Source organism: Silurus meridionalis, chromosome 10 (assembly GCF_014805685.1).
Source record: "Silurus meridionalis isolate SWU-2019-XX chromosome 10, ASM1480568v1, whole genome shotgun sequence".
NCBI classification, from domain to species: domain Eukaryota; kingdom Metazoa; phylum Chordata; class Actinopteri; order Siluriformes; family Siluridae; genus Silurus; species Silurus meridionalis.
Window position 1 is genome coordinate 27,041,826 of NC_060893.1, and position 26,995 is coordinate 27,068,820.

At 42.4% G+C, this 26,995-nt stretch overlaps 1 protein-coding gene and 1 long non-coding RNA gene across 2 annotated transcripts; one reads left to right on the forward strand and one right to left on the reverse strand.

Moving 5' to 3' along the window:
* Nucleotides 1–566: 566 nt before the first annotated feature.
* Nucleotides 567–5,891, forward strand: LOC124392665. Its single transcript, XR_006927191.1, has 3 exons — nt 567–702; nt 795–1,002; nt 5,421–5,891. It is a non-coding gene; the product is annotated as an uncharacterized LOC124392665 (long non-coding RNA).
* Nucleotides 5,892–15,869: 9,978 nt separating this feature from the next.
* On the reverse strand, nt 15,870–26,790 carry LOC124392955 (TGF-beta receptor type-2-like). The gene is given in 8 exon segments (XM_046860261.1): nt 15,870–16,199; nt 16,381–16,502; nt 18,100–18,241; nt 22,829–23,586; nt 23,697–23,887; nt 24,895–24,918; nt 24,920–25,052; nt 26,380–26,790. Coding segments are annotated over 8 exon segments (1,653 nt in total). The 5' UTR covers nt 26,486–26,790; the 3' UTR covers nt 15,870–16,022.
* Between the last annotated feature and the right edge of the window lie 205 nt (nt 26,791–26,995).

Here is a 26,995-nt window from a genome sequence, read left to right on the forward strand (position 1 = left end):
ACACTTCCCTCTGTAACTGGATGCTGGACTTCCTGACTGGGAGACCTCAGTCAGTCCTGAGATCATCAAGAGCACCAAATTCCTTGGTGTTCATCTGGCGGTGAACTTCACCTGGTCACTCAACACCAGCTCCATAACTAAGAAAGCCCAGCAGCGTCTCTACTTCCTGACTATGTTCTACAGAGGGACCATTGAGAGCATCCTGAGCAGCTGCATCACTGCCTGGTTTGGGAACTGCACCGTCTCGGATCACAAGACCCTACAGAGGATAGTGGGGATGGCAGAGAAGATCATCTGAGTCTCTCTACCCTCCATCACAGACATTTGCATGACACACTGCATCCAGAAAGCCAACAGCATTGTGGACGACCCCACACACACCTCACACACCTCACACACACACACATATATACAGTGAGGAAAATAAGTATTTGAACACCCTGCTATTTTGCCAGTGTCCCACTTAGGAATCATGGAGGGTCTGAAATTGTCATCGTAGGTGCATGTCCACTGTGAGAGACATAATCTAAAAAAAAATCACAATGTATGATTTTTAAACTATTTATTTGTACACAGCATAGAGCGACGAGTCCATAAATCAATTGGAAATGTTGCAGATGGACCTGAGGCAAGCTACTGTCTGGACATTTAATAAGAAATACAGAAACTTCTGAAGGGGTCACAAACTTTTAAGCTCCCAGGGTATGTTTGAAATGTATTCTGTTGTTGTGTTCTTCAAAATAATTTACTACCATAGAAATGAACTCTGACAGGATGTGTTTTGATCTTTACAGGAAATATTAAAAAGACCCGAGATGACACAGGTACTCGTGGTAGCCTCGCCCCCTTTCCCTCTGCTCCCATTGTGGCTCTGTAATGATGAGCTTTTACAGGTTTTAAACGTCTGCTGGTTGTTTAGTCTCATCACATCTCTGAACATGTTGGAGGACACAGAAGAAACTCCCCAGGTGTCTGTAGCGGCAGGAGAAGCCAGAGCAGCCGGTAAGTTTTATTCTTTCATTGTCAGAATTGACATAAGATAAGATAAGATAAACCTTTATTCGTCCCACAGTGGGGAAATTTCTATGTTACAGCAGCAAGACAAAGAAATAAAAATAGATGCAAATATATAAAAAAGAATATACAAAAAATAAAAACAAATAATAACAATAATAATAATAATAACAAACAAAGAAATAAAAATAAATGCAAATATATAAAAAAGAATATACACATACTATAATAACAGTATATACACAGTACAATGTATAAATACAAATAGGGGGAGAAAAAAGTATTTCAGGTAATATTGCACATGATTCATGTAATATTTCACACAGATAATGTTATTGCACAGCTTAAAATAACAGTGTTGTATTTTGGTGACTGGTTTTACTGGGAACAGCTTTGGTTTTAAAGTCTAATAGCAGCAGGGAGAAAAGACCTTCTGTAACGCTCCTTCAGACACTTGGGATGTATCAGTCTGTCACTGAAAGAGCTGCTTAGCGATGTAACAGTTACATACAGGGGGTGAGAGGCGTTCTGCAGCAATGATGATAGTTTTGCTACCATCCTCCTTTCTCCCACAGAGTCAAAAAAGGTCTTCAGTAGCTCTCCTTGCACTCCAAAACACCATAGTCTCCTCAGCAGAAAGAGTCTGCTCTGTCCTTTCTTGTAAATTGCCTCAGTGTTGTCTGTCCAGTCCAGTTTGTTGTTTAGGTGAACATTTGCATTTGTAAGAGTCCACTCTCACAATGTCCCTTCCTGAATGTTCACTGGTGATAAAGTTTGTTTGTGCCTACGGAAATCCACCACCAGTTCTTTCGTTTTCCCCGCATTTATCTGGAGGCAGCTCCGTTGGCACCAGTCCACAAAGTTCTGTATAAGTCCTCTGTACTCTCTTTCATCATCATTCGTGATCAGACCGACGGTGGCAGAGTCATCAGAGAACTTCTGTAGTTGACAGGTTGCTGAGCTGAACATGAAGTCTGCAGTGTAGATGGTGAAGAGAAACGGGGCTAGAACCGTTCCCTGCGGGGCTCCAGTGTTGCAGACAATCATGTCAGACTCACAGTCACGAGTCCTCACATACTGTGGTCGGTCTGTGAGGTAGTCCAGTATCCAGGCAGACAGATGATGGTCCACTCCCATGTACACCATCTTATCCCTCAGAAGCGCAGGTTGGATAGTGTTGAAAGCACTAGAAGTCAAAAACATGACTCTCACAGTGCTCCCAGCCTTTTCCAGGTGTGCAATAGCCCGATTTAGGAGGAACATGACTGCGTCTTCCACTCCAATACCAGGTTGGTAGGCAAACTGAAGTGGATCCACTGATGGGCTCACCAGAGGTCGGAGATGAGTGAGCACCAGCCTCTCCAATGTTTTCATCAGATGCGAGGTCAGCGATACTGGTCGATAGTCTCCGAAGTCTTTTGGGCGCGGCGTCTTTGGAACAGGCACCACGCAGGATGTTTTCCATATCTGTGGCACCTTCCCCAGCTTCAGGCTCAGGTCAAACATGTACAGCAATATGCTGCACAGCTGGTCTGCACAGGTCTTAAGTAGCCTGGAGCTGATGCCGTCTGGGCCTGCAGCCTTCCTCGCCTTGATCTTCCTGAGCTCCATTCTCACCTGGGCTTCTGTAAGGGGCAGTGTGTATTGGATGGAGTGTTGACTGGAGGGAATCGGCAGGGGGGGGGAGTTAGGTGTGTAGTGTATTGTCTGTGAGCTGATAGCAGTGCAGAGAGAGGTGGGGCTGGAGCTGCTTGCTGTGGAAGCAGAGAGGGGATTGCAGCAGGGGGACTGGATGGGGGCAGGGAGGGTAGCTGATCGAATCTGTTAAAGAATAGATTGAGATCATTCACCCACTTCTGGTCACCCACAGCCTGAGAGCTTGGCTCCTTATGACCAGTGATGGTTTTGAGCCCCTTCCACACACCGCTGACATTGTTCTGCTGCAGCTGATCCTCCATCTTCCTCTTGTAGCATGCTTTTCCTTCCCTGAACTTCTATCTCAGTTCTCAGTGGACAGTTTTCAGCTCTTCCTTGTTTCCTGATTTAAACACCCTCTTCTTCTCTTTAAGGAGAGTCTTTATATCAGGGTTGATCCACGGTTTGTTGTTGGGAAAACACCGTACAGTCCTGGTGGGTACAGTATTCTCCACACAGAAGTTAATGTAGTCCGTAATACAGTCTGTTAGACTGTCAATATCTTCCCCATGTGGACTGCACAATTCCTCCCACATAGTTGTTTCAAAACAGTCTTTCAGAGCCTCACTGGTCTCATCGGACCATGTCGTCACTGTGCGGGAGGTAGCTGGTTGCCTGCATACAAGGGGTTTGTACACAGGTAGGAGATGAACCAGGTTGTGATCCGATCTTCGAAAGGGGGGAGGGCTGCTGATGTATAAGCCTCCTTTGAGTTGGCATAGAATAAATCCAGTATTTTATTGTCTCTGGTGTGGCAAGAAACATACTGGGTGAATGTGGGCAGAGTGGAGGATGGAGGGGCATGATTAAAATCTCCAGAGATAATGAGAAGTGCATTTGGGCTCTGTGTTAACAGTCTGTTAACAACAGAATGCAGGACATCGCATGCCGATTCACCGTCAGCAGAGGGGGGAAATATAAGCCGCTATCGCGATAACATGCGAGAATTCCCTCGGCAGATAGTACGGCCTCATGCTAGCAGCTAACAGCTCAATGTCTTTACAGCAGATCTGCTCTTTAATAGTGATGTGTCCAGTTTTACACCATCTATTATTCACAAACACTGCCAGTTCTCCTCCCTTTCTTCTACCGCTCTCCATCGTTCTGTCCGCGCGCAGTAAATCAAATCCGTCCAGAGCCACGGTCGTGTCCGGTGTTAGCTTGGTTAGCCATGACTCCGTGAACAGCATGATGCTACACTCCCGGAATTCCCTCTGATGCCGGGTAAGAGCCGCTAGCTTGTCTATCTTGTTGGGTAAAGATCTTACATTTTCCATAACGATGGACGGGAGAGTTGGTCTGTAACGTCTCTTTTTATTCCGACACAGAGCTCCAGCACGGTTCCCCCGTCTTCTCCTTCTTAGCTCGCGGGGAATATCCGTTTTTTCTTCTAGTAGCATCGGCGTGTTGAGGAATGCTAACAGCTGATCCCTGGTGTAAACAATAGGACCGTGGCTATGAACAGAGTTTCCAGACGCGACTGTGAACAAAGTCCAAAGAAGCAGGAAAAGTAGAGCAAACTCGGTGGCTTTGTTCATGTCCATTGTGCAGTTTCCAAATTTACACGCATACACTTAAAAAAGAAAAAACACAAAGTGCCGGAACACTATAAAATAAATAAAAAAAGCACAAACTTTACGGGAGCTGCTGCAACAGGCTGCCACTTGGGCGGCGCCTAGAACGCCCAATCATGAATGCGTTGTGTAACCAAATGTAGATGAAAATTATTTGAAATATTTTAGAATTATGGCAATAACTAGAGAAATTTGTATCTGCTGTCTGAAGGAGGACGTGACATCATTACCTTATTGTTATGGTGATTCAGGGTAATAGATTTCTTTCATTTGAAGATGGGAAAAATGTATGCAGAATTCATAATGGCCAAGCGCCCTGACTCTGTGAGCCACACACTCACAAATAAGATCCAATTTTGTCTGTGATGTTTTCTTTTTTTTAATACTTCAGTTCAGTTCAGTTTTATTTGTGTAGTGTTTTTACAATGGACATTTTCCCAAAGCAGCTTTACACGGATAAAGAGTTTATAAAGTTGGAATGTAGAAGTTTAGTGCCAGTAAGTTTGTCCCTAATGTGTGAGCCAGTGGTAAAGAAAAAATTTCCTGAGACATCATGAGAAAGAAACCTCGAGAGGAATAAGGTTCAAAAGAAAAACTTACACATTCTTATATACAGTCAACCCCCGATAATTCGGGGTTTGGAAAATTCGGGTTCTGATTCGGAACCTAACTAACAGAAAGTTGCAGATTATCTTAAAATTTGTGCCAATGTGCAGCGGGAATCCAAATGTTCAGGAACGTTAGGAAATTCTTTTTGATATGGATGTACAGTGTTAATTAATTAGTCAGTTAATTAATTCAGCATTAATCAGTCCTTTAAACAATTTAATTTTATTTCTGTTTAATTATTTCATAATTTTGCTGTTTTGAGTTTTGATATGTGTGTGTGTTTGTGTGTGTGTGTGTGTGTGTGTGTGTGTGTGTGTGTGTATGCAGCCTTCAAGGCATCCCCCTCCAGGGAACAAATTTTTACGCTGTATATGCAAAAAGCTTTTGTTCTTTAGCAACTCTAAAGTATATGTGACGTGTTCCAGTGGTAAGGAACAACAGAAGCTAAACCCTCGCTGTTTTTTCCTGTGGTGGCTGACGTTTGGATCAGATCAGGGTTTGAATGGTCTTTTTCCTGTGTGTCCTCAGTAATCGAGTGATAAAGGTGCCTGTTCTTTCCAAACCCGTGGTGATCTAAAGAAAGGTGCAAATCATCTGTGTGCACTGCAACGAAACGTTCCTGGTGAGACTCGTCCTTATCTTACAGCCTCCATTTAAAGGATTAATATTGGATTTACTAGTAACTATGATACAGTGCTGACTTTAACAGGGAACTTTACAGGTTCATTCTGCAGATTTACAATAAGGTTCTATTGATTTACACAAGACTGTTTTACAGTAAAGTTTGAAAAATGTACAGCAAAGTCAAAAGATTTACAGTTTTTCTGTAAATTTAAAAGATTTACAGTAAAGTTGAAAGATTTACACTGCAGTTCTACATCGGCATTCAGGGACAGGCATTAAGCTGGTTTAAATCCTACCTGTCCGATCGTTACCATTTCGTAGATTTGAATGGAGAGCTATCCAGGCTAATGCAAGTAAATTATGGCGTGCCGCAAGGTTCAGTTCTAGGACCCCTGCTCTTCACAATATACATGCTTCCGTTAGGAAATATTATTAGAAGGCATGGAATTAGCTTCCATTGTTATGCTGATGATACTCAGCTATATATTTCATCTAAACCAGGCGATACAGCTCAATTAACCCGGATGACTGAGTGTGTTAAGGAACTAAGAGATTGGATGACCCATAACTTTCTACTTTTAAATTCTGATAAGACTGAGATTTTGCTCATCGGCCCAAAAACTAGTATACAGACGCTCCAGCATCTCAACCTGCATTTAGACGGATGTTCTGTAACCACTAGTTCAACGGTAAAAGACCTGGGTGTTATTTTAGACAGCGACTTGTCTTTCAAAAATCACATCAATCAGGTTACAAAACAGCCTTCTTTCACCTTAGAAATATTTCTAAGCTAAGAAATATGTTGTCTATATCCGATGCAGAGAAGCTCGTCCATGCGTTTATGACCTCCAGAATAGACTACTGTAATGCGTTACTAGGTGGATGTCCTGCTTCATTAATAAACAAGCTTCAGTTAGTCCAGAATGCAGCAGCCAGAGTTCTTACAAGGTCAAAAAATATGATCACATAACCCCGATCTTATCGTCCCTACATTGGCTTCCTGTTAAGTTTCGAATAGACTACAAACTATTACTTCTCACTTATAAAGCACTAAATGGTTTGGCTCCGTGTATCTATCCAGTCTTTTAACACGCTACAATCCGCCACGCTCCTGAGATCTCAAAACTCTGGGCTTCTAGTAGTTCCTAGAATAGCAAAGTCCACTAAAGGTGGTAGAGCATTTTCACATTTAGCTCCTAAACTCTGGAATAGTCTTCCTGACGGTGTTCGGGCTCAGACACACTCACCCAATTTAAGTGTAGATTAAAACGTATCTTTTAGCAAAGCCTACACATAACACACATCACATCATAACCTTGTGCTCCAGAACATCTGATCACATGCACATTATCAACTTGTGCTGTTAATATCATGAACAGCAGCTACGCTAATTCCTCTCCACTGCTTCTCTTTCTCTCCCCATCCCGAGGCATCCTGAGGTTGCTCCAGCTCCAGTCACCTCCCACCTCGTGATGATTACGGACCTTTAAAGAAGTAGATGCCGAACTCACAAACATCCTGAACCATCTAGAGACGTACCAGTGCCATTTGGATCCCGCTACATGTGTGGAGTTTTGACATTGGACCTCCTGGAGTGTTTAAAGGCTCTGGCATGGAGAAGCTGATGCTGGATCTGTGGTGATCACAAATGCTGAGCTTATAAAACTCGGAGCTACTAACCATATAGACTGTTTAAGACTGCAGAAAGAACATTACTTATAATCTTATACTCCAGTAATCATGTTAGTTCTCACTCTCCAGTGTTCTGTATTGTTGAAAGATTTATGATCAAACTCTTGATGTCACCCAGATGAGGATGGGTTCCCCTTTTGAGTCTGGTTCCTCTCAAGGTTTCTTCCTCATAACATCTAAGGGAGTTTTTCCTTGCCACAGTCGCCACGGCTTGCTCATCAGGGACAAATGCACACCATTCACCATCACTGTTGATTTGTGTAAAGCTGCTTTGAGACAATGTCTGTTGTGAAAAGCGCTATACAAATAAACTTGACTTGACTTGACTTGACAGTTAATGGAAGACAGTGTAAAAGTGCTGCTTTACTAATAAAACTTTAATCTATAGATAGATAGATACATTACATTTACATTTGCGGCATTTAGCAGACGCCCTTATCCAGAGCGATGTACAAAAGTGCTTTGAGTCTCTAGTAATGAATAAATCTACACTGTACACAAGATTACAAACTTAATATACCTATAACTCGAATTCTACAAACTTGGAAAGTGCTAATTTAGGTATTTCAGGAAGATGAAGATCTTCAGTCGTCGTTTGAAGATAATCAGGGACTCTGCTGTATGGACATCTAGGGGAAGTTCATTCCACCACCTCGGTGCCAGAACAGAGAAGAGCCTTGAAGTGTACTTACCTCTCATTCTGAGAGAAGGTGGTACCAGTCGAGCAGTGCTGGAGGATCTCAGACAGCGTGGTGCAGTGCGAGATGTGATGAGGTCACTGAGGTAAGATGGTGCTGGTCCATTTTATTAGAGGAACAGCACATGTAGGACGTTTTGGAGACAAGGTGAGGGAGATGAGATTGAGATGGTTTGGACATGTGCAGAGGAGGGACATGGGGTATATCAGTAGGAGAATGCTGAGGATGGAGACACCAGGAAGGAGAAAAAGAGGAAGAACAAGGAGGAGGTTTATGGATGTGGTGAGGAAAGACATGCAGGTAGTTGGTGTGAAAGAGACAGATGTAGAGGACAGGGGGGTATGGAGACGGATGATCCACTGTGGCGGCCCCTACTGGGAGCAGCTGAAAGAAGAAGAAGAAGAAGATGAATACTCTAATCAACATGGACAAAGATTGATGCTTTATGCAAATGTATGTTTATTATTAGTGAAATTAATCTGAACATAGAGCATGAAGACAAAATATTCTGTTTTAAGTAATTATGGTGTTTTCAATTATCAGGACACCAAACAGAACCTTTGCTATGTTTCCACACGGACAGTTAATGTGGTGAAACCGGTAAAACTGTAACTTTCGGATTAAAGAATCAGAGAAAATTTGTATTTGTATTTGATGTGAATTTGTTCATTTAAATGTAGACATTTCAAGTTTTCTATACATATATGTATAATGTCTGCGAGGCAAATACACACAGAGATTCAGGTTGTTTTATTTATGTGTGTGTGAAGAGAGATGATAGAGATGACAGAGAGCGCCCCCTGTCTGCTTTTGTTTATTTTACAAAAGCACAGCATTTTGTTGTTATTATGAGTGTGTACAATTAAAAGTAGACCCTTCACATATACGGATTATGTGTTGCTCTTATCTGTAAACCAAAGCATCACCAAAGAAGCCGCAGTTCACAGAGTGCTGTATCCAAGCATGTAAACAGAATGTTGAGTGGAAGGAAAAGATGCACAATCAACAGAGAGAACCGCAGCCTTCAGAGGCTCGTCAAGCAAAATCCATTCAAGAATTTGGGTGAACTTCACAAGGAACGGACTGAGGCTGGGTCAAGGCATGAAGAGCCACCACACACAGATGTGTGAAGGAATTCTGCTACAGTATCGTATTCCTCTTATTATCCTGGACCATTTACATTTACATTTGCGCCATTTAGCAGATGCCCTTATCCAGAGCGACGTACAAAAGTGCTTTGAGTCTCTAGTAATGAATAAATCTACACTGTACACAAGATTACAAACTTAATACAGTGGAACCCGGTTATCTCGCCCTCGGTTATCTCGACAACACTATTAAGTCGACGTTTTTGAAGTGGAACCGCCAAATTCTCGCTTTTTCTAAGCATTTTTTATCGGTTATGTCGCCGAACACTAATATCTCGAGCACAAGCGGGGAAAAATTTGCCATTTAACGTCGGTTATCTCGGTGCAGCCGCAGAAGAACTCGCGGAAGTGGCGGAAAAATCAAGTCTTACAGCTGCTACAGGTGTTGTATTGTATACTGGTGAATCTCTGCTGTTAGTCAGTGCACATATGCCTTTTGTTGTTAAATGTTATGCGATAAACGGAGGCGAAGCCGCTTGGTAGGAGCGGCGCGAACGTGGGAAATCATGCGCGCTTTGGGAAGAAAAGAGCAGCCGTTGAGAGAGTGCCGGTGGGAAGACACGTACCGGGATACGCATGCGCGATAACAACGACCGCCGTGAACCAACATATACCAACAATAACGGACAGTGAGAGTGTGGAAGTTTAAATAGGAGCTGGTGATGATGATAAACGAGCTCCATATGTGCGCGAATGAAGCCCCGGGAGCTTCTGAGAAAGCGGCCGAGAAAGCACCTGACACGCTGAAGGGGGCCGAAGGGGGCGTGGCAGGTGGATTCCTGACAGATAAACATGTACTGTATGTATTTTTATAGCATGCCTTCATCAAACAAATCGCGGCAACGCTGTTGTGTAAAAAACCCTTCAAAAACACCTGCATGCACATTCTCATTTATTAACGCACATCATGTACATAAAGACATTTCAACCACGTTAATATATTGCCGCCATTTTGATTTTCGTTTATCTCGATCATCGGTTACCTCGATGCTTTTTGGCGACCCCCTAGGACATCGACATAACCGGGTTCCACTGTATAAGTACAACCCTTGAATTCTACAAGGGACCACAGACAATTGAACCACAGACAAATTCAGAGGGGTCTTACCTGGGCTAAAAAGAAGAAGAACTGGGCTGTTGCCCAGTGGTCCAAAGTCATCTTTTCAGATGAGAGCAAGTTTTGTATTTCATTTGGAAACCAAGGTCCTAGAGTCTGGAGGAGGGTGGAGAAGCTCATAGCCCACGCTGCTTGAAGTCCAGTGTTAAGTTTCCACAGTCTGTGATGATTTGAGGTGCAATGTCATCTGCTGGTGTTGGTCCACTCTGTTTTTGAAAACCAAAGTCACTGCACCTGTTTACCAAGAAGTTTTAGAGCACTTCATGCCTCCCTCTGCTGACCAGCTTTATGGAGATGTTGATTTCATTTTCCAGCAGGATCTGGCACCTGCCCACAAGCCAGAAGCACCAGAAGTTGGTTAAATGATCATGGTGTTGGTGTGCTTGACTGAAGCAAACTCACCAGACCTGAACCCCATAGAGAATCTCTGGTGTATTGTCAAGCAGAACATGAGAAACAAGAGACCAAAAAATGCAGATGAGCTGAAGGCCACTGTCAAAGAAACCTGTGCTTCCATACCACCTCAGCAGTGCCATAGTCTGATCTCCTTTATGCCACAGTCTGATCTCCTTCATGCCGCAGACTGATCTCCTCCATGCCACAGTCTGATCACCTACAGGCCACAGTCTGATCTCCTCCATGCCACAGACTGATCTCCTCCATGCCACAGTCTGATCTCCTTCATGCCACAGACTGATCGCCTCCATGCCACAGTCTGATCACCTACATGCCACAGTCTGATCTCCTCCATGCCACATTCTGATCTCCTCCATGCCACAGACTGATCTCCTCCATGCCACAGTATGATCACCTATATGCCACAGTCTGATCTCCTCCATGCCACGGTCTGGTCTCCTCCATGCCACGCCCAATTGAGGCAGTAATTAAAGCAAAAGGAGCCTCGACCAAGTATTGAATACAGATACAGTAAATAAACAGACTCTCTAGAAGACCAACAATTCACTCAAAATGTTTTCTTAGGATACTTCACACCATCTGACTGGTAAGACATCAGGAAATCTTCGACAATGAGAACACGCATACAACAGACCAAATAGTTACAAGTTCACACACAGCCCAGTTTATAGAAACCGTATCTATCCCTCATGTAGCAAAACCAAGAAGTAAATACACAAGATCCAGAAACAATCTCATTGAAGTTAAAACTGAAAAATGCCAGATAAACAAACACCAAAAAGTTTTAAAGTTTGGTCTTTTAAACATTAGATCACTTGCACCCAAAGCACTGATTATAAATGAGATGATCACAGAGAATAATCTCGATGCACTCTGTCTCACTGAGACCTGGATTAAACCAGGTGATTATATGGGTCTAAACGAGTCGACACCGTCAGGATATGTTTATAAGCATGAGCCCGTCAGACTGGTCGTGGGGGTGTAGGAACCATTTATACTGCTTCTCTTAATGTTAGTCAGATGTTAGGATTCAGCTTTAAATCATTTGAAGTGCTCGTTCTTAAAGTTGTACTTTCGGACATACATAGTAAACTCGCTCTGGTCACCGTGTACAGACCCCCAGGACCCTACGCTGATTTTCTTCAAGAGTTTGCTTGTTTTCTATCAGATCTCTTGATCAATTTTGATAAAGTGCTGCTTGTAGGAGATTTTAATATTCATGTAGATGATGTAAACGATGCTCTAGGATTATCATTTGTTGACTTATTAAACTCTTTTGGGGTTAAACAAAACGTCACCAGACCAACTCATCGCTTTAACCACACACTAGACTTAATAATATCCCACGGAGCAGACGTCACTGATATAGATATTTTACCTCAGAGTGATGACATCACAGACCATTACCTCATACTGTACACACTACCGGTAGAGCAGATTAGCCGTGTTGCACCACGTTATCGACCTGGTAGGACTATTGTTCCAACCACTAAGGACAGATTCGTAAATAACCTGCCTGATTTATCTCAATTTCTCACTAAACCCATAACTACTATTAATCTTGATGAGATAACTAAGAACATAGACCTTATCCTCACTAGCACATTAGACACCGTTGCCCTATCCGGTTAAAAAGGTTAGAGACCAAGCACCTGCATCTTGGTATAATAGTCATACACATGCCCTCAAGAGAACAGCACGTAATCTGGAGAGAAAATGGAGGAAAACTAAATTGGAGGTATTTAGAATCGCGTATAAAGACAGTATGCTCAGCTACAGACGGCGCTAAAAGCTGCTAGAGCTGAACACCTGAGCAAACTTATAGAAAACAACAAAACAATCCCAGGTTCCTTTTCAGTACAGTAGCTAAACTAACTACAAATCAGGGCTCTGAAAATTGTGTTCCATCACAGTTTAGTAGTGAGGACTTTATGATTTTCTTCACTGAAAAAATAGATAACATTAGAAAAACAATTGTGGCAGTTCAACCTCTTACAGCATCTCCTGAGACAGTGTTACCTTCAACTCCACAACTCCACTGTTTTACATGTATAGGACAGGAAGAGCTGTATAATGTTATTGCCAAAGCTAAATCGACAACATGTCAGTTAGATCCAATTCCTACTAAATTACTGAAGGAAGTGTTATATACAACTGGTGAACCTCTTCTAAATATTATTAACTCCTCACTATCTTTAGGTCACGTCCTAAATCCCTCAAGTTAGCAGTTATTAAGCCCCTCATTAAAAACCTAATCTGGATCCAAACACGTTATCAAATTACAGACCAATTTCAAATCTCCCATTTATGTCTAAGATTTTAGAAAAGATTGTCGCTGCACAGTTATGTTCCTACCTGCAAGAGAACAATATCTTTGAAGAATTTCAGTCAGGTTTTAGGCCCCATCATAGCACAGAAACTGCTCTAGTTAAAATAACTAATGACCTGTTTTTAGCTTCAGACCAAGGCTTCATCTCGCTGTTGGTTTTACTAGATCTTAGTGCTGCATTCGACACTATAGACCATGATCTCCTCCTAGATCGCTTACAAAATTACATCGGCATTCAGGGACAGGCATTAAGCTGGTTTAAATCCTACCTGTCCGATCGTTACCATTTCGTAGATTTGAATGGAGAGCTATCCAGGCTAATGCAAGTAAATTATGGCGTGCAAGGTTCAGTTCTAGGACCCTGCTCTTCACAATATACATGCTTCCGTTAGGAAATATTATTAGAAGGCATGGAATTAGCTTCCATTGTTATGCTGATGATACTCAGCTATATATTTCATCTAAACCAGGCGATACAGCTCAATTAACCCGGATGACTGAGTGTGTTAAGGAACTAAGAGATTGGATGACCCATAACTTTCTACTTTTAAATTCTGATAAGACTGAGATTTTGCTCATCGCCCAAAACTGGTATACAGACGCCCAGCATCTCAACCTGCATTTAGACGGATGTTCTGTAACCACTAGTTCAACGGTAAAAGACCTGGGTGTTATTTTAGACAGCGACTTGTCTTTCAAAAATCACATCAATCAGGTTACAAAACAGCCTTCTTTCACCTTAGAAATATTTCTAAGCTAAGAAATATGTTGTCTATATCCGATGCAGAGAAGCTCGTCCATGCTTATGACCTCCAGAATAGACTACTGTAATGCGTTACTAGGTGGATGTCCTGCTTCATTAATAAACAAGCTTCAGTTAGTCCAGAATGCAGCAGCCAGAGTTCTTACAAGGTCAAAAAAATATGATCACATAACCCCGATCTTATCGTCCCTACATTGGCTTCCTGTTAAGTTTCGAATAGACTACAAACTATTACTTCTCACTTATAAAGCACTAAATGGTTTGGCTCCCGTGTATCTATCCAGTCTTTTAACACGCTACAATCCGCCACGCTCCTGAGATCTCAAAACTCTGGGCTTCTAGTAGTTCCTAGAATAGCAAAGTCCACTAAAGGTGGTAGAGCATTTTCACATTTAGCTCCTAAACTCTGGAATAGTCTTCCTGACAGTGTTCGGGGCTCAGACACACTCACCCAGTTTAAGTGTAGATTAAAGACGTATCTTTTTAGCAAAGCCTACACATAACACACATCACATCATAACCTTGTGCTCCAGAACATCTGATCACATGCACATTATCAACTTGTGCTGTTAATATCATGAACAGCAGCTACGCTAATTCCTCTCCACTGCTTCTCTTTCTCTCCCCATCCCGAGGCATCCTGAGGTTGCTCCAGCTCCAGTCACCTCCCACCTCGTGATGATTACGGACCTTTAAAGAAGTAGATGCCGAACTCACAAACATCCTGAACCATCTAGAGACGTACCAGTGCCATTTGGATCCCGCTACATGTGTGGAGTTTTGACATTGGACCTCCTGGAGTGTTTAAAGGCTCTGGCATGGAGAAGCTGATGCTGGATCTGTGGTGATCACAAATGCTGAGCTTATAAAACTCGGAGCTACTAACCATATAGACTGTTTAAGACTGCAGAAAGAACATTACTTATAATCTTATACTCCAGTAATCATGTTAGTTCTCACTCTCCAGTGTTCTGTATTGTTGAAAGATTTATGATCAAACTCTTGATGTCACCCAGATGAGGATGGGTTCCCCTTTTGAGTCTGGTTCCTCTCAAGGTTTCTTCCTCATAACATCTAAGGGAGTTTTTCCTTGCCACAGTCGCCACGGCTTGCTCATCAGGGACAAATTCACACCATTCACCATCACTGTTGATTTGTGTAAAGCTGCTTTGAGACAATGTCTGTTGTGAAAAGCGCTATACAAATAAACTTGACTTGACTTGACTTGACTTATTGGTCTCATGAAGTATTTTTATTTGTTGAGATGTGAATTGGTGGATTTTTGTTAAATGTGAGTCAAAATCATCACAAAAAAAAGAACCAAAGACTAAAAGAACTTCAGTCTGTGTGCATTGAATTTATTTAATACACGAGTTTCACAATTTGAGTTGAATCACTGAAATAAATGAACTTTTTAATGACATTAGATTAAAAATCTAATTTATTGAGATGCACCTGTACTACACAAGCAGAGAAAAGATGATGATGATCAGGAATGTGTCTGTTCTCATCACTGACTCCCTCTGTCTCATCCACGTTAACCCCAGACTTCTTACTGCCTTCTGCCTGCTCACTGTGATCTTCAGAAATTAGTCTACGTCTGTGGTGTGAGAGACAGGAGATGACAAGAAACAGGTTGTTGTGCTGAAAACGGCGCAATGAGAAGAAAAAATATTGATACCAAATAAATTTGAACTAAAGTAACGAGTCTGTTTTTAGAATGTAAGATGTAGAAAGAACAGATATTTGTGTAAAAATGTAATGAGTGGAAGTAGAAAGTTGTCTGAAAAAAAAAAGATACAATAAAAGATAAATAAAAGAACTGGTACCAGAGAAATCTACTTGATTACAGTAACAAAGTACTTCATTACTTCCCTCCTCTTTTTCTGGGGCACTGTATCATGGTGGACCCTGAACTTCTTAAAAGCTGGGAGATGTAAAGAAAGAATTTCACTCTGCTGTAATGAAGCCTCTATTTTGTCTTGAACAACTAACTTAAAAATTTCCCAAATAAAAACCAGGTACCTTGTAATTTATTTAAACAAAGCTTGGGTAGTTTGTACAAAAATGAAACTAGCTAACATTTAATTACTATCAACAAATCTAGCTGGCCATGTCATGTATTTATATAGAAACTGGTGAGTGTGGGATTTCCGTGAGCTGGGAACAGAATGAATGCTGAGCCATGATTGGTCAAGGAGCTTTATGTGATATATAATGACGATTCACAGTACAGGAATGGCGAGAGTAATAACACTGCTGGATTATACATGTTATATTATTAAAGTGAAAGCCTGTATATAGAAATCTGTCCAACTCCGTCTATCAGAGATGGAAGCTGACTAGCTCCACCCCCTCTCTGGGGTGTCGGCCATTTTATCCTCGTGCGTGGAATCGCTGCAGAGGAAAGTGGTATCGCTGAACTCACTAAATCTCTCAGATATGCATGCAGCCGTCAGCCGAGCCTCAGGATCCTGATCCCAACATTCCTCAATCATCTCACACACCAAACTCACACCCTGGAACACACACACACACACACACACACACACACACACACACAAAAATATGACGGTGAAATTAGCTTGTTACGTGACATTATATAGAAATTCACAGTTTTTGTCTCCAGCTTGAACTATACGACATCACATGAGTTGTACGAAACGTCTAGGATGTCTTTAGCATGGTAGCTTAGCTTACAGGGTGTGTCCTCCAGCTGTGCAGGATCTCAGGTCTCTCTCTGTCTCTGATCACCATGTCCTTCATGCTCTCGATACAAGGCTGGTTCAACTTTCCGAATGGTGGCTCATACTCTCTCACCTCTACACACACACACACACACACACACACACACACACACACACACACACACTTGATTAGCATTGGCTAAATGCATCAAACTAGTGTCCATAGTCTATAAGCTCCAATCTCCAAAGTCTATCACAGAACGAACGATGCAGCTAGCAAAACATCTGATAAACTAGCTAGCGTGCTAAGAACTAGCAGTCACAAAATAAGCCATGTGACACTAGTAGATATTAGGTAAATTTGAAATCTTTAATTCTGGAAGAGTTCTATATCCAATATTACCTAGCTAATCACATGCTAAGCTAAGCTAAGCATCACACACATTATTTATGTGATTTTGGGAATCAATCCATTTAGATCTCTGTGTTGATTTTTGTGCAGTGCTAATCTGATCTCGGATGCTAACCACGCCATCATGGACAGAGTGTAGATATAAACACCTGAACATTGTACTGGGCTCTGTCAAGTTATTAGCATATTAGCATTAGCCTGGTGTTAATGTGGTGCCCTTCGACCCTGGGTTCTCTCTCAGGTTTCAGGTTATTTTAAGAACTTTAATGTGGACACTAAATGAGTAAAAGAAAGTTCTGTGGAGACCAAATGAGACACAGAACGTGTGTATGAAGGAGAATAGGAGAGAAGGTGGGGGGAAGAAGAACAGACTCCTTCACCCCCACACTCACACATGGAGGTAGAAGGCTAATGGTTTGGGGTTGTTTTGGATCAAAGAAGATTACAGAAAGTGAAATGGATCCTAAACCAACATGACTCCTATTCCACACTTCATCACCATGCAGTTCCGTCGGGACTGCGGCTCATTGGAACTGAACTTCACCATACAACAAGGACGATGAGCCGAAGACGTCTGAGTTCTGTAAGTGTTATTTAGAGAGCAGACAGACATCGGAGTGATTTCAATCATGGAACCACCTGCCCAGTCACAACACCTAAATCCTACTGAACTGCACTGGGATGAACTGCATCACAAGAACATGATGAAGAACATCTTTGGAGAGTTTTAGGGACAACAAGTATTTTAGCTGATGCTGAGAGTGTGAAGCTGTTCTACATGATAAGGGAGGATTTTCAATAAAAATAAAGTGGAACATCTGGACATTTTATAAATTCCTTTGGTCAAAGTGAACCTTCATAACGTTACATTACCAAGTTTGTTGAATATAAAAAAAGGGAACATGAATGTGTCTCTCAAACACCACAAACATTCACAGAAGTATATACACTATCTAGGGTTATAGTCAGGAGTCCACAGACAAACCTTTGGCCATTGAGTGAAAATTATAATTAAATTTCTGATAATGAAAAGATCTAATTGAAAACTAAAAACTAAAATTCCAGGGTTCACACTGAGAGAGAGTATTAGCACAGTGTACAGGAAGTGGAGGTGAACCTACAGGAAGTGTATCTGTGCTGCAGATGGTTTCATAAGCAACTGGCATTTTGTACTGCACTGTTACATGAAGAAAGAACTTTAATAAAATGTTCTCTCTTCCTTTCAATTTTTGGCTGAAAAATAAAATAAGAAAGAACAGAAAAAAGAAAGAAAAACAGTCTATAAAAGAGGTACATGAGGAAAACTTTTGCAAATTTTACCTCCAGTGGCAGTGCACCTGGACGTGATCTCCCACAGCACCAGAGCCATGGAGTAAACATCTGCCTGCTTGAAGGACTCTATGTTCTCCAGGTTCAGTCTGGACTCCAGCAGCTCGGGGGCCATGTATCTCGCTGTGCCCACCTGAGTACAGGCGTACACATCATAAACATTATCCGAATCATCCACACTATCCATATCATCCACATCATCCACAACATCTACACCATTCACAACAGCCATACCATTCACATAATCTACACCCTCTTCACCATTCACACTATCCACATCATCCACACCATCCACATCACCAACACTATCCACATCACCCACACTATCCACAACATCTACACTATCCACATCATCTACACTATCCACATCATCCACACTATCCACATCATCTACACTATCCACAACATCTACACTATCCACATCACCCACACTATCCACATCATCTACACTATCCACATCATCCACACTATCCACATCACCCACACTATCCACAACATCTACACTATCCACAACATCTACACTATCCACATCACCCACACTATCCACATCATCTACACTATCCACATCATCCACACTATCCATCACCCACACTATCCACAACATCTACACTATCCACAACATCTACACTATCCACATCATCTACACTATCCACATCACCACACTATCCACATCATCTACACTATCCATCATCCACACTATCCACATCACCCACACTATCCACAACATCTACACTATCCACATCATCCACAACATCTACACTATCCACATCATCTACACTATCCACATCATCTACACTATCCACATCACCCACACTATCCACAACATCTACACTATCCACATCACCCACACTATCCACATCATCCACAACATCTACACTATCCACATCACACTATCCACATCACCCACACTATCCACATCATCTACACTATCCACATCATCCACACTATCCACATCATCTACACTATCCACATCATCTACACTATCCACATCACCCACACTATCCACATCATCTACACTATCCACATCATCCACACTATCCACATCATCCACACTATCCACATCACCCACACTATCCACAACATCTACACTATCCACATCACACTATCCACATCATCTACACTATCCATCATCCACACTATCCACATCACACTATCCACATCATCTACACTATCCATCACCCACACTATCCACATCATCTACACTATCCATCACCCACACTATCCATCATCTACACTATCACATCATCTACACTATCCACATCATCCACACTATCCACATCACCCACACTATCCACAACATCTACACTATCCACAACATCTACACTATCCACATCACCCACACTATCCACATCATCTACACTATCCATCATCTACACTATCCACATCACCCACACTATCACAACATCTACACTATCCACAACATCTACACTATCCACATCACCACACTATCCACATCATCTACACTATCCATCATCCACACTATCCACATCTACACTATCCACATCATCTACACTATCCACATCATCTACTATCCACATCATCTACACTATCCATCACCCACACTATCCATCACCCACACTATCCACAACATCTACACTATCCACATCATCTACACTATCACATCACCCACACTATCCACAACATCTACACTATCCACATCATCTACACTATCCACATCATCCACACTATCCACATCACCCACACTATCCACATCTACACTATCCACATCATCTACACTATCCATCATCTACACTATCACATCATCTACACTATCCACATCACACTATCCACAACATCTACACTATCCACATCATCACACTATCCACATCACCACACTATCCACAACATCTACACTATCCACAACATCTACACTATCCACATCACCCACACTATCCACATCATCCACACTATCCACAACATCTACACTATCACATCATCTACACTATCCACATCATCCACACCATCCACATCACCCACTATCCACATCACCCACACTATCCACAACATCTACACTATCCATCACCCACACTATCCACAACATCTACACTATCCACATTACCCACACTATCCACATCACCCACACTATCCACAACATCTACACTATCCACATCATCCACACTATCCACATCATCCACACTATCCATCACCCACACTATCCACAACATCTACACTATCCACATCATCTTCACTATCCACAACATCTACACTATCCACATCACCCACACTATCACATCACCCACACTATCCACAACATCTACACTATCCACAACATCTACACTATCCACATCACCCACACTATCCACATCACCCACACTATCCACATCATCTACACTATCCACATCATCTACACTATCCACATCATCTACACTATCCACATCACCCACACTATCACATCACCCACACTATCCACAACATCTACACTATCCACATCATCTACACTATCCACATCATCTACACTATCCATCATCTACACTATCACATCATCCACATCATCCACAACATCTACACTATCCACAACATCTACACTATCCATCATCTACACTATCCACATCATCTACACTATCCACAACATCTACACTATCCACATCACCCACACTATCCACATCATCTACACTATCCACATCATCCACATCATCCACATCATCCACACTATCCACATCATCTACACTATCCACATCACCCACACTATCCACAACATCTACACTATCCATCATCTACACTATCCACAACATCTACACTATCCATCACCCACACTATCCATCATCCACACTATCCACAACATCTACACTATCCATCATCCACACTATCCACAACATCTACACTATCCACATCATCTTCACTATCCACAACATCTACACTATCCACATCATCCACAACATCTACACTATCCACAACATCTACACTATCCACATCACCCACACTATCCACAACATCTACACTATCCACATCATCTACACTATCCACATCATCTACACTATCCACATCACCCAAACTATCCACATCACCCACACTATCCACAACATCTACACTATCCACAACATCTACACTATCCACATCATCTACACTATCCACATCATCTACACTATCCATCACCCACACTATCCACAACATCTACACTATCCACATCATCTACACTATCCACATCATCTACACTATCACATCATCCACATCATCCCCAACATTTACACTATCCCCAACATCTACACTATCCATCATCCACACTATCCACATCATCTACACTATCCACAACATCTACACTATCCACATCACCCACACTATCCACATCATCTACAATATCCACATCATCCACAACATCTACACTATCCACATCATCTACACTATCCACAACATCTACACTATCCACATCACACTATCCACATCACACACTATCCACATCACACACTATCCACATCATCACACTATCCACATCTACACTATCCATCACCCACACTATCCACAACATCTACACTATCCACATCATCCACATCATCCACACTATCCACAACATCTACACTATCCACATCATCTACACTATCCACAACATCTACACTATCCACATCACCCACACTATCCACATCACCCACACTATCCACATCATCTACACTATCCACAACATCTACACTATCCACATCACCCACACTATCCACATCACCCACACTATCCACATCATCTACACTATCCACATCATCTACACTATCCACATCATCTACACTATCCACAACATCTACACTATCCACAACATCTACACTATCCACATCACCCACACTATCCACATCACCACACTATCCACATCATCTACACTATCCACATCATCTACACTATCCACATCATCTACACTATCCACATCACCCACACTATCCACAACATCTACACTATCCACATCATCTACACTATCCACATCATCTACACTATCCACATCACCCAAACTATCCACATCACCCACACTATCCACAACATCTACACTATCCACAACATCTACACTATCCACATCATCTACACTATCCACATCATCTACACTATCACATCATCCACATCATCCCCAACATTTACACTATCCCCAACATCTACACTATCCACATCATCTACACTATCCACATCATCTACACTATCCACAACATCTACACTATCCACATCACCCACACTATCCACATCATCTACAATATCCACATCATCCACATCATCCACACTATCCACATCACCCACACTATCCACAACATCTACACTATCCACATCATCTACACTATCCACATCATCACACTATCCACATCACCACACTATCCACAACATCTACACTATCCACATCATCTACACTATCCACAACATCTACACTATCCACATCACCCACACTATCCACATCACCACACTATCCACAACATCTACACTATCCACAACATCTACACTATCCATCACCCACACTATCCACAACATCTACACTATCCACATCATCCACAACATCTACACCATTCACAACAGCCATACCATTTACATAATCTACACCCTCTTCACCATTTACACCATCTTCACTATTCACACCATCCACACCATCACCATCACCCACACTATCCACATCATCCACAACATCCACACCATTCACATCCTTCACAACATTTACATCATCCACATAATAATTGTGTATGACTGCATATGTGAGTGTGTGCACACGTGTGTGTGTGTGTGTGTGTGTGTGTGTGTGTGTGTGTGTGTGTATGTGTTGTCTCACCTGTCCTCTGTTAGCGAGCTCCTCAGTGCTCATGTTGTGGTCGAGTCGGATGCTGAGGCCGAAGTCGCAGATGCAGCAGCTCAGGTCGTCCTTCACCAGCACATTGTCGCTCTTCAGGTCTCGGTGAGCGATCGGTGCTTTGACTCCACCCACTGCGGTGCAGTCACTGTGCAGGTGAGCCACACCCCTTGCCACGTCTCCACCCATCTTACAGAGCTCTGCCCACTCCAGCTGATGTTCCCTGAGGAAGTCTCGCAGGTTTCCTCGAGGGTAATAAGCCGTGATCAGCCACAGCTGCCTCTCCACCATGCGCTTCTCTGCCGCCAGGAAGTGGACGATGTTCTCGTGACAGAGCTCTGCGTCCAGGAAGATCTCCCGCTCTGTTCTCCAGGACAGGAACTCCTCCAAATGGAAGATTTTTACAGCGACCGTTTGAAACACCCCGTTCTCGCTCTTCTGGCTGAGTTGGGCGCGGTGCACTTCAGCGAAGCGTCCTTTTCCCACCATCTCATTCAGATGGAGGGGCAGAAGTTCGGTGTTGTGATTGAGCCAATTGGAGACGCTGTCCGAATGTTGATGCTTGATGGTGAGGATGGAACGCGTGTCACTGAAGTCTTCAGCCTTCAGTTTGGATGAGTAAAACTTGTGGGCGTAGCACAAGTAAATCATGGAGAGGAGCACCAGGACCAGCACAGCCAGAGGAACCAGGATGAAGAGGACGATGGGCAGCACTGAGGGAGGAGGTTTCAGAGACGGCTCTGATTCAGAACAAAAAGGAAAATAGAATTTATTGTGTGGAGGAAAAACACCTTCGTGCTGCAGTGTAGAAGTTGAGCTGGGTTGGGTGTGGGCTCTCAGTGGAGGTTACCTGTGGAGAAGATGAGCTTGTCATTACACTCCTCAGTGCTGCAGGAGCAGATGTAGAAGTCTGGGCCGAGTTGTGGGTAACGCTTCATCACACACTCGCTGCTGCTGAAGTCCTCCAGCTTCACACCATGAAACGGCACAGACGGGTCATGACACATCGTCTCCACGGTTACGTTCTCCCCCTGTCTGTGCCTGAGGAATCGTCGTCATAAAAATGTTTTTACATAAATCTATGAGTATTTGTGCGGCATACTGTATCTGTAGGTTTGTGTGTGTGTGTGTGTGTGTGTGTGTGTGTGTGTGTGTGTGTGTGTGTGTGTGTGTGTGTGTGTGTGTGTGTGTGTGTGTCTATGAGTATGTGTGTGGTATATAGATGTAGGTTTTGTGTGTGTGTGTGTGTGTCTGAGTATGTGTGCGTATACTGTATCTGTAGGTTTTGTGTGTGTGTGTGTGTGTGTGTGTGTCTATGAGTATGTGTGCGGTATACTGTATCTGTAGGTTTTGTGTGTGTGTGTGTGTGTGTGTGTGTGTGTCTGAGTATGTGTGCGGTATACTGTATCTGTAGGTTTTGTGTGTGTGTGTGTGTGTCTGAGTATGTGTGCGGTATACTGTATCTGTAGGTTTTGTGTGTGTGTGTGTGTGTGTGTGTGTGTCTATGAGTATGTGTGTGGTATACTGTATCTGTAGGTTTTGTGTGTGTGTGTGTGTCTGAGTATGTGTGTATACTGTATCTGTAGGTTTGTGTGTGTGTGTGTGTGTGTGTGTGTGTGTCTATGAGTATGTGTGGTATACTGTATCTGTAGGTTTTGTGTGTGTGTGTGTGTGTGTGTGTGTGTGTGTCTGTCTATGAGTATGTGTGTATACTGTATCTGTAGGTTGTGTGTGTGTGTGTGTGTGTGTGTGTGTGTGTGTCTATGAGTATGTGTGTATACTGTATCTGTAGGTTTTGTGTGTGTGTGTGTGTGTGTGTGTGTGTGTGTGTGTCTATGAGTATGTGTGGTATACTGTATCTGTAGGTTTGTGTGTGTGTGTGTGTGTGTGTGTGTGTGTGTGTGTGTGTGTGTGTGTGTGTGTGTGTGTGTGTGTGTCTATGAGTATGTGTGTGGTATACTGTATCTGTAGGTTTTGTGTGTGTGTGTTTGTGTGTGTGTGTGTGTGTGTGTGTGTGTGTGTGTGTGTGTGTGTGTGTGTGTACGTACCATGCACTAACACACACCTCGTCCCCTCTCACAGATGGCGGTGATGTGACAGTGAGAGCTGCAGTGAGGCTGGGAGTTGTTACACTCACTCACTCTCACATCACAGAACTTACACAATTTATTCAGAACAAACGAACGCTGAGTTGATGCAGGGCTTGCTGAAGAACACACACACACACACACACACACACACACACACACACACACACACACACACACACACAGTACTGAACATAAACATATAATAGGATATAAAGATTAATCAGAAGCTGTAGATTAGTTCTTATATGTTTCCATAGCAACAGCTCATTCACAGGAACATAAACAATGAGACCACTGGAGAAGAAGTTTATTAAAAAGTCTAGGAAGGACTTCAGCCATCCGTGGCTCTTTCTCACACAATTGTATCGAACGTCTTCAGATGCTTTGGATGAAATGTTCCAATCACTTGAACTAGGAGACCCAAACCTGTTCCAGCATGATACTGCCCCTGTGCCAAAGCCAGCTCCATGAACATCTGAATTTTTCTCAACCTTCATCCAGAAGCAGATACAGGAACATACACACCAGAACCAGATGGTTCAGGCCCAGGTTTTTTCCATCTACCATCTCCAACACTAGCATACTGTCGGATCACTGATATAACACTCTATCACTCTATAACAGTGTAGTTACTCTACATCTGAGCTCTACTCATTACTCATTACATCAACTCTACTCATCCTGCCTTATACTCATCCTACACTTATATAACTAATAACTAATATTCTAAACTAAGTCTTTATTTGTCCTACATATATTTACATATTTATCTGCACTTGTCAGTTTGCACAATTGCTGATATTTACACTTCTGGTAGATGCTAAACTGCATGTGTTTGTTCTGTACCTGTATTATACAATGACATCCATCCATCCATCCATCCATCCATCCATCCATCCATCCATCCATCTATCTATCTATCTATCTATCTATCTATCTATCTATCTATCTATCTATCATGGGTTACAAGTGTGTGGAAGATCTCCTGCTATATAGAGCTCACTGACTGCAGCCCAGGAACCTCCTCAACTTCTCACCTACACCAGTACCTGACTTTACTAACACACTTGTAACTGAATGAATCTCCACAAAATCTAGTGGAACATCTTCCCAGAAGAGTGGAGCTCATTATAACAGCACTTGGAGACTAAATGTGGAAACTTTAAATGTTAAACAATGTTTAAAAAAACAAACACATTCCAATCTTATTTGAGTGTATCTTCATATAAAAAACAAACAAACAAACAACAACCATCCGAACCAACTGACCAATCAGAATCGAGTATTTTTACTGTTAGCATAGAATTTAATTAGACTGGTCTACATTATAGTGGATGATGTGTAATCTGTAAAGGTGTGTGTGTGTGTGTGTGTGTGTGTGTGTGTGTGTAGAGTATATTAGGTATTTATGGTGTACCGTTAAAGGAAGTGTGTGTTACTCACCGTGAAGGCCTGAGTAAAAGGAAGTGGAGACGAGCAGAAGAACGCCGCTCCACACTGATACACCAGCTCGCTCCATTAACGCTCTTCTCCACTCATCAGCAAACATCTCCAACCTTCAACCATTACCACCACCTCCATCTAAACACTTATATTCTTCATCTATCTCCTCCTCCCCACTGCTGTACACAACACACACACACACACACACACACACAACACACACTCACACAATCGAAAGAAAAACGAGGAAGAAGTTTGACGCAATGAGTCACAGTCTGACAGCAGACAGGAAATCTAAAAAAAAGGAAAAACAACTGTCTGTGTGTGTGTACATGTGTGTGCATGTGTGTGTGTGTGTGTGTGTGTGTGTGTGTGGTGCAAGCCTTCATTTTCAGATCTGTATCACACTGCACACCACAGATGAGTACAAACACACACACACACACACACACACAACACACACTCACACAATCGAAAGAAAACGAGGAAGAAGTTTGACGCAATGAGTCACAGTCTGACAGCAGACAGGAAATCTAAAAAGGAAAAACAACTGTCTGTGTGTGTGTACATGTGTGTGCATGTGTGTGTGTGTGTGTGTGTGTGGTGCAAGCCTTCA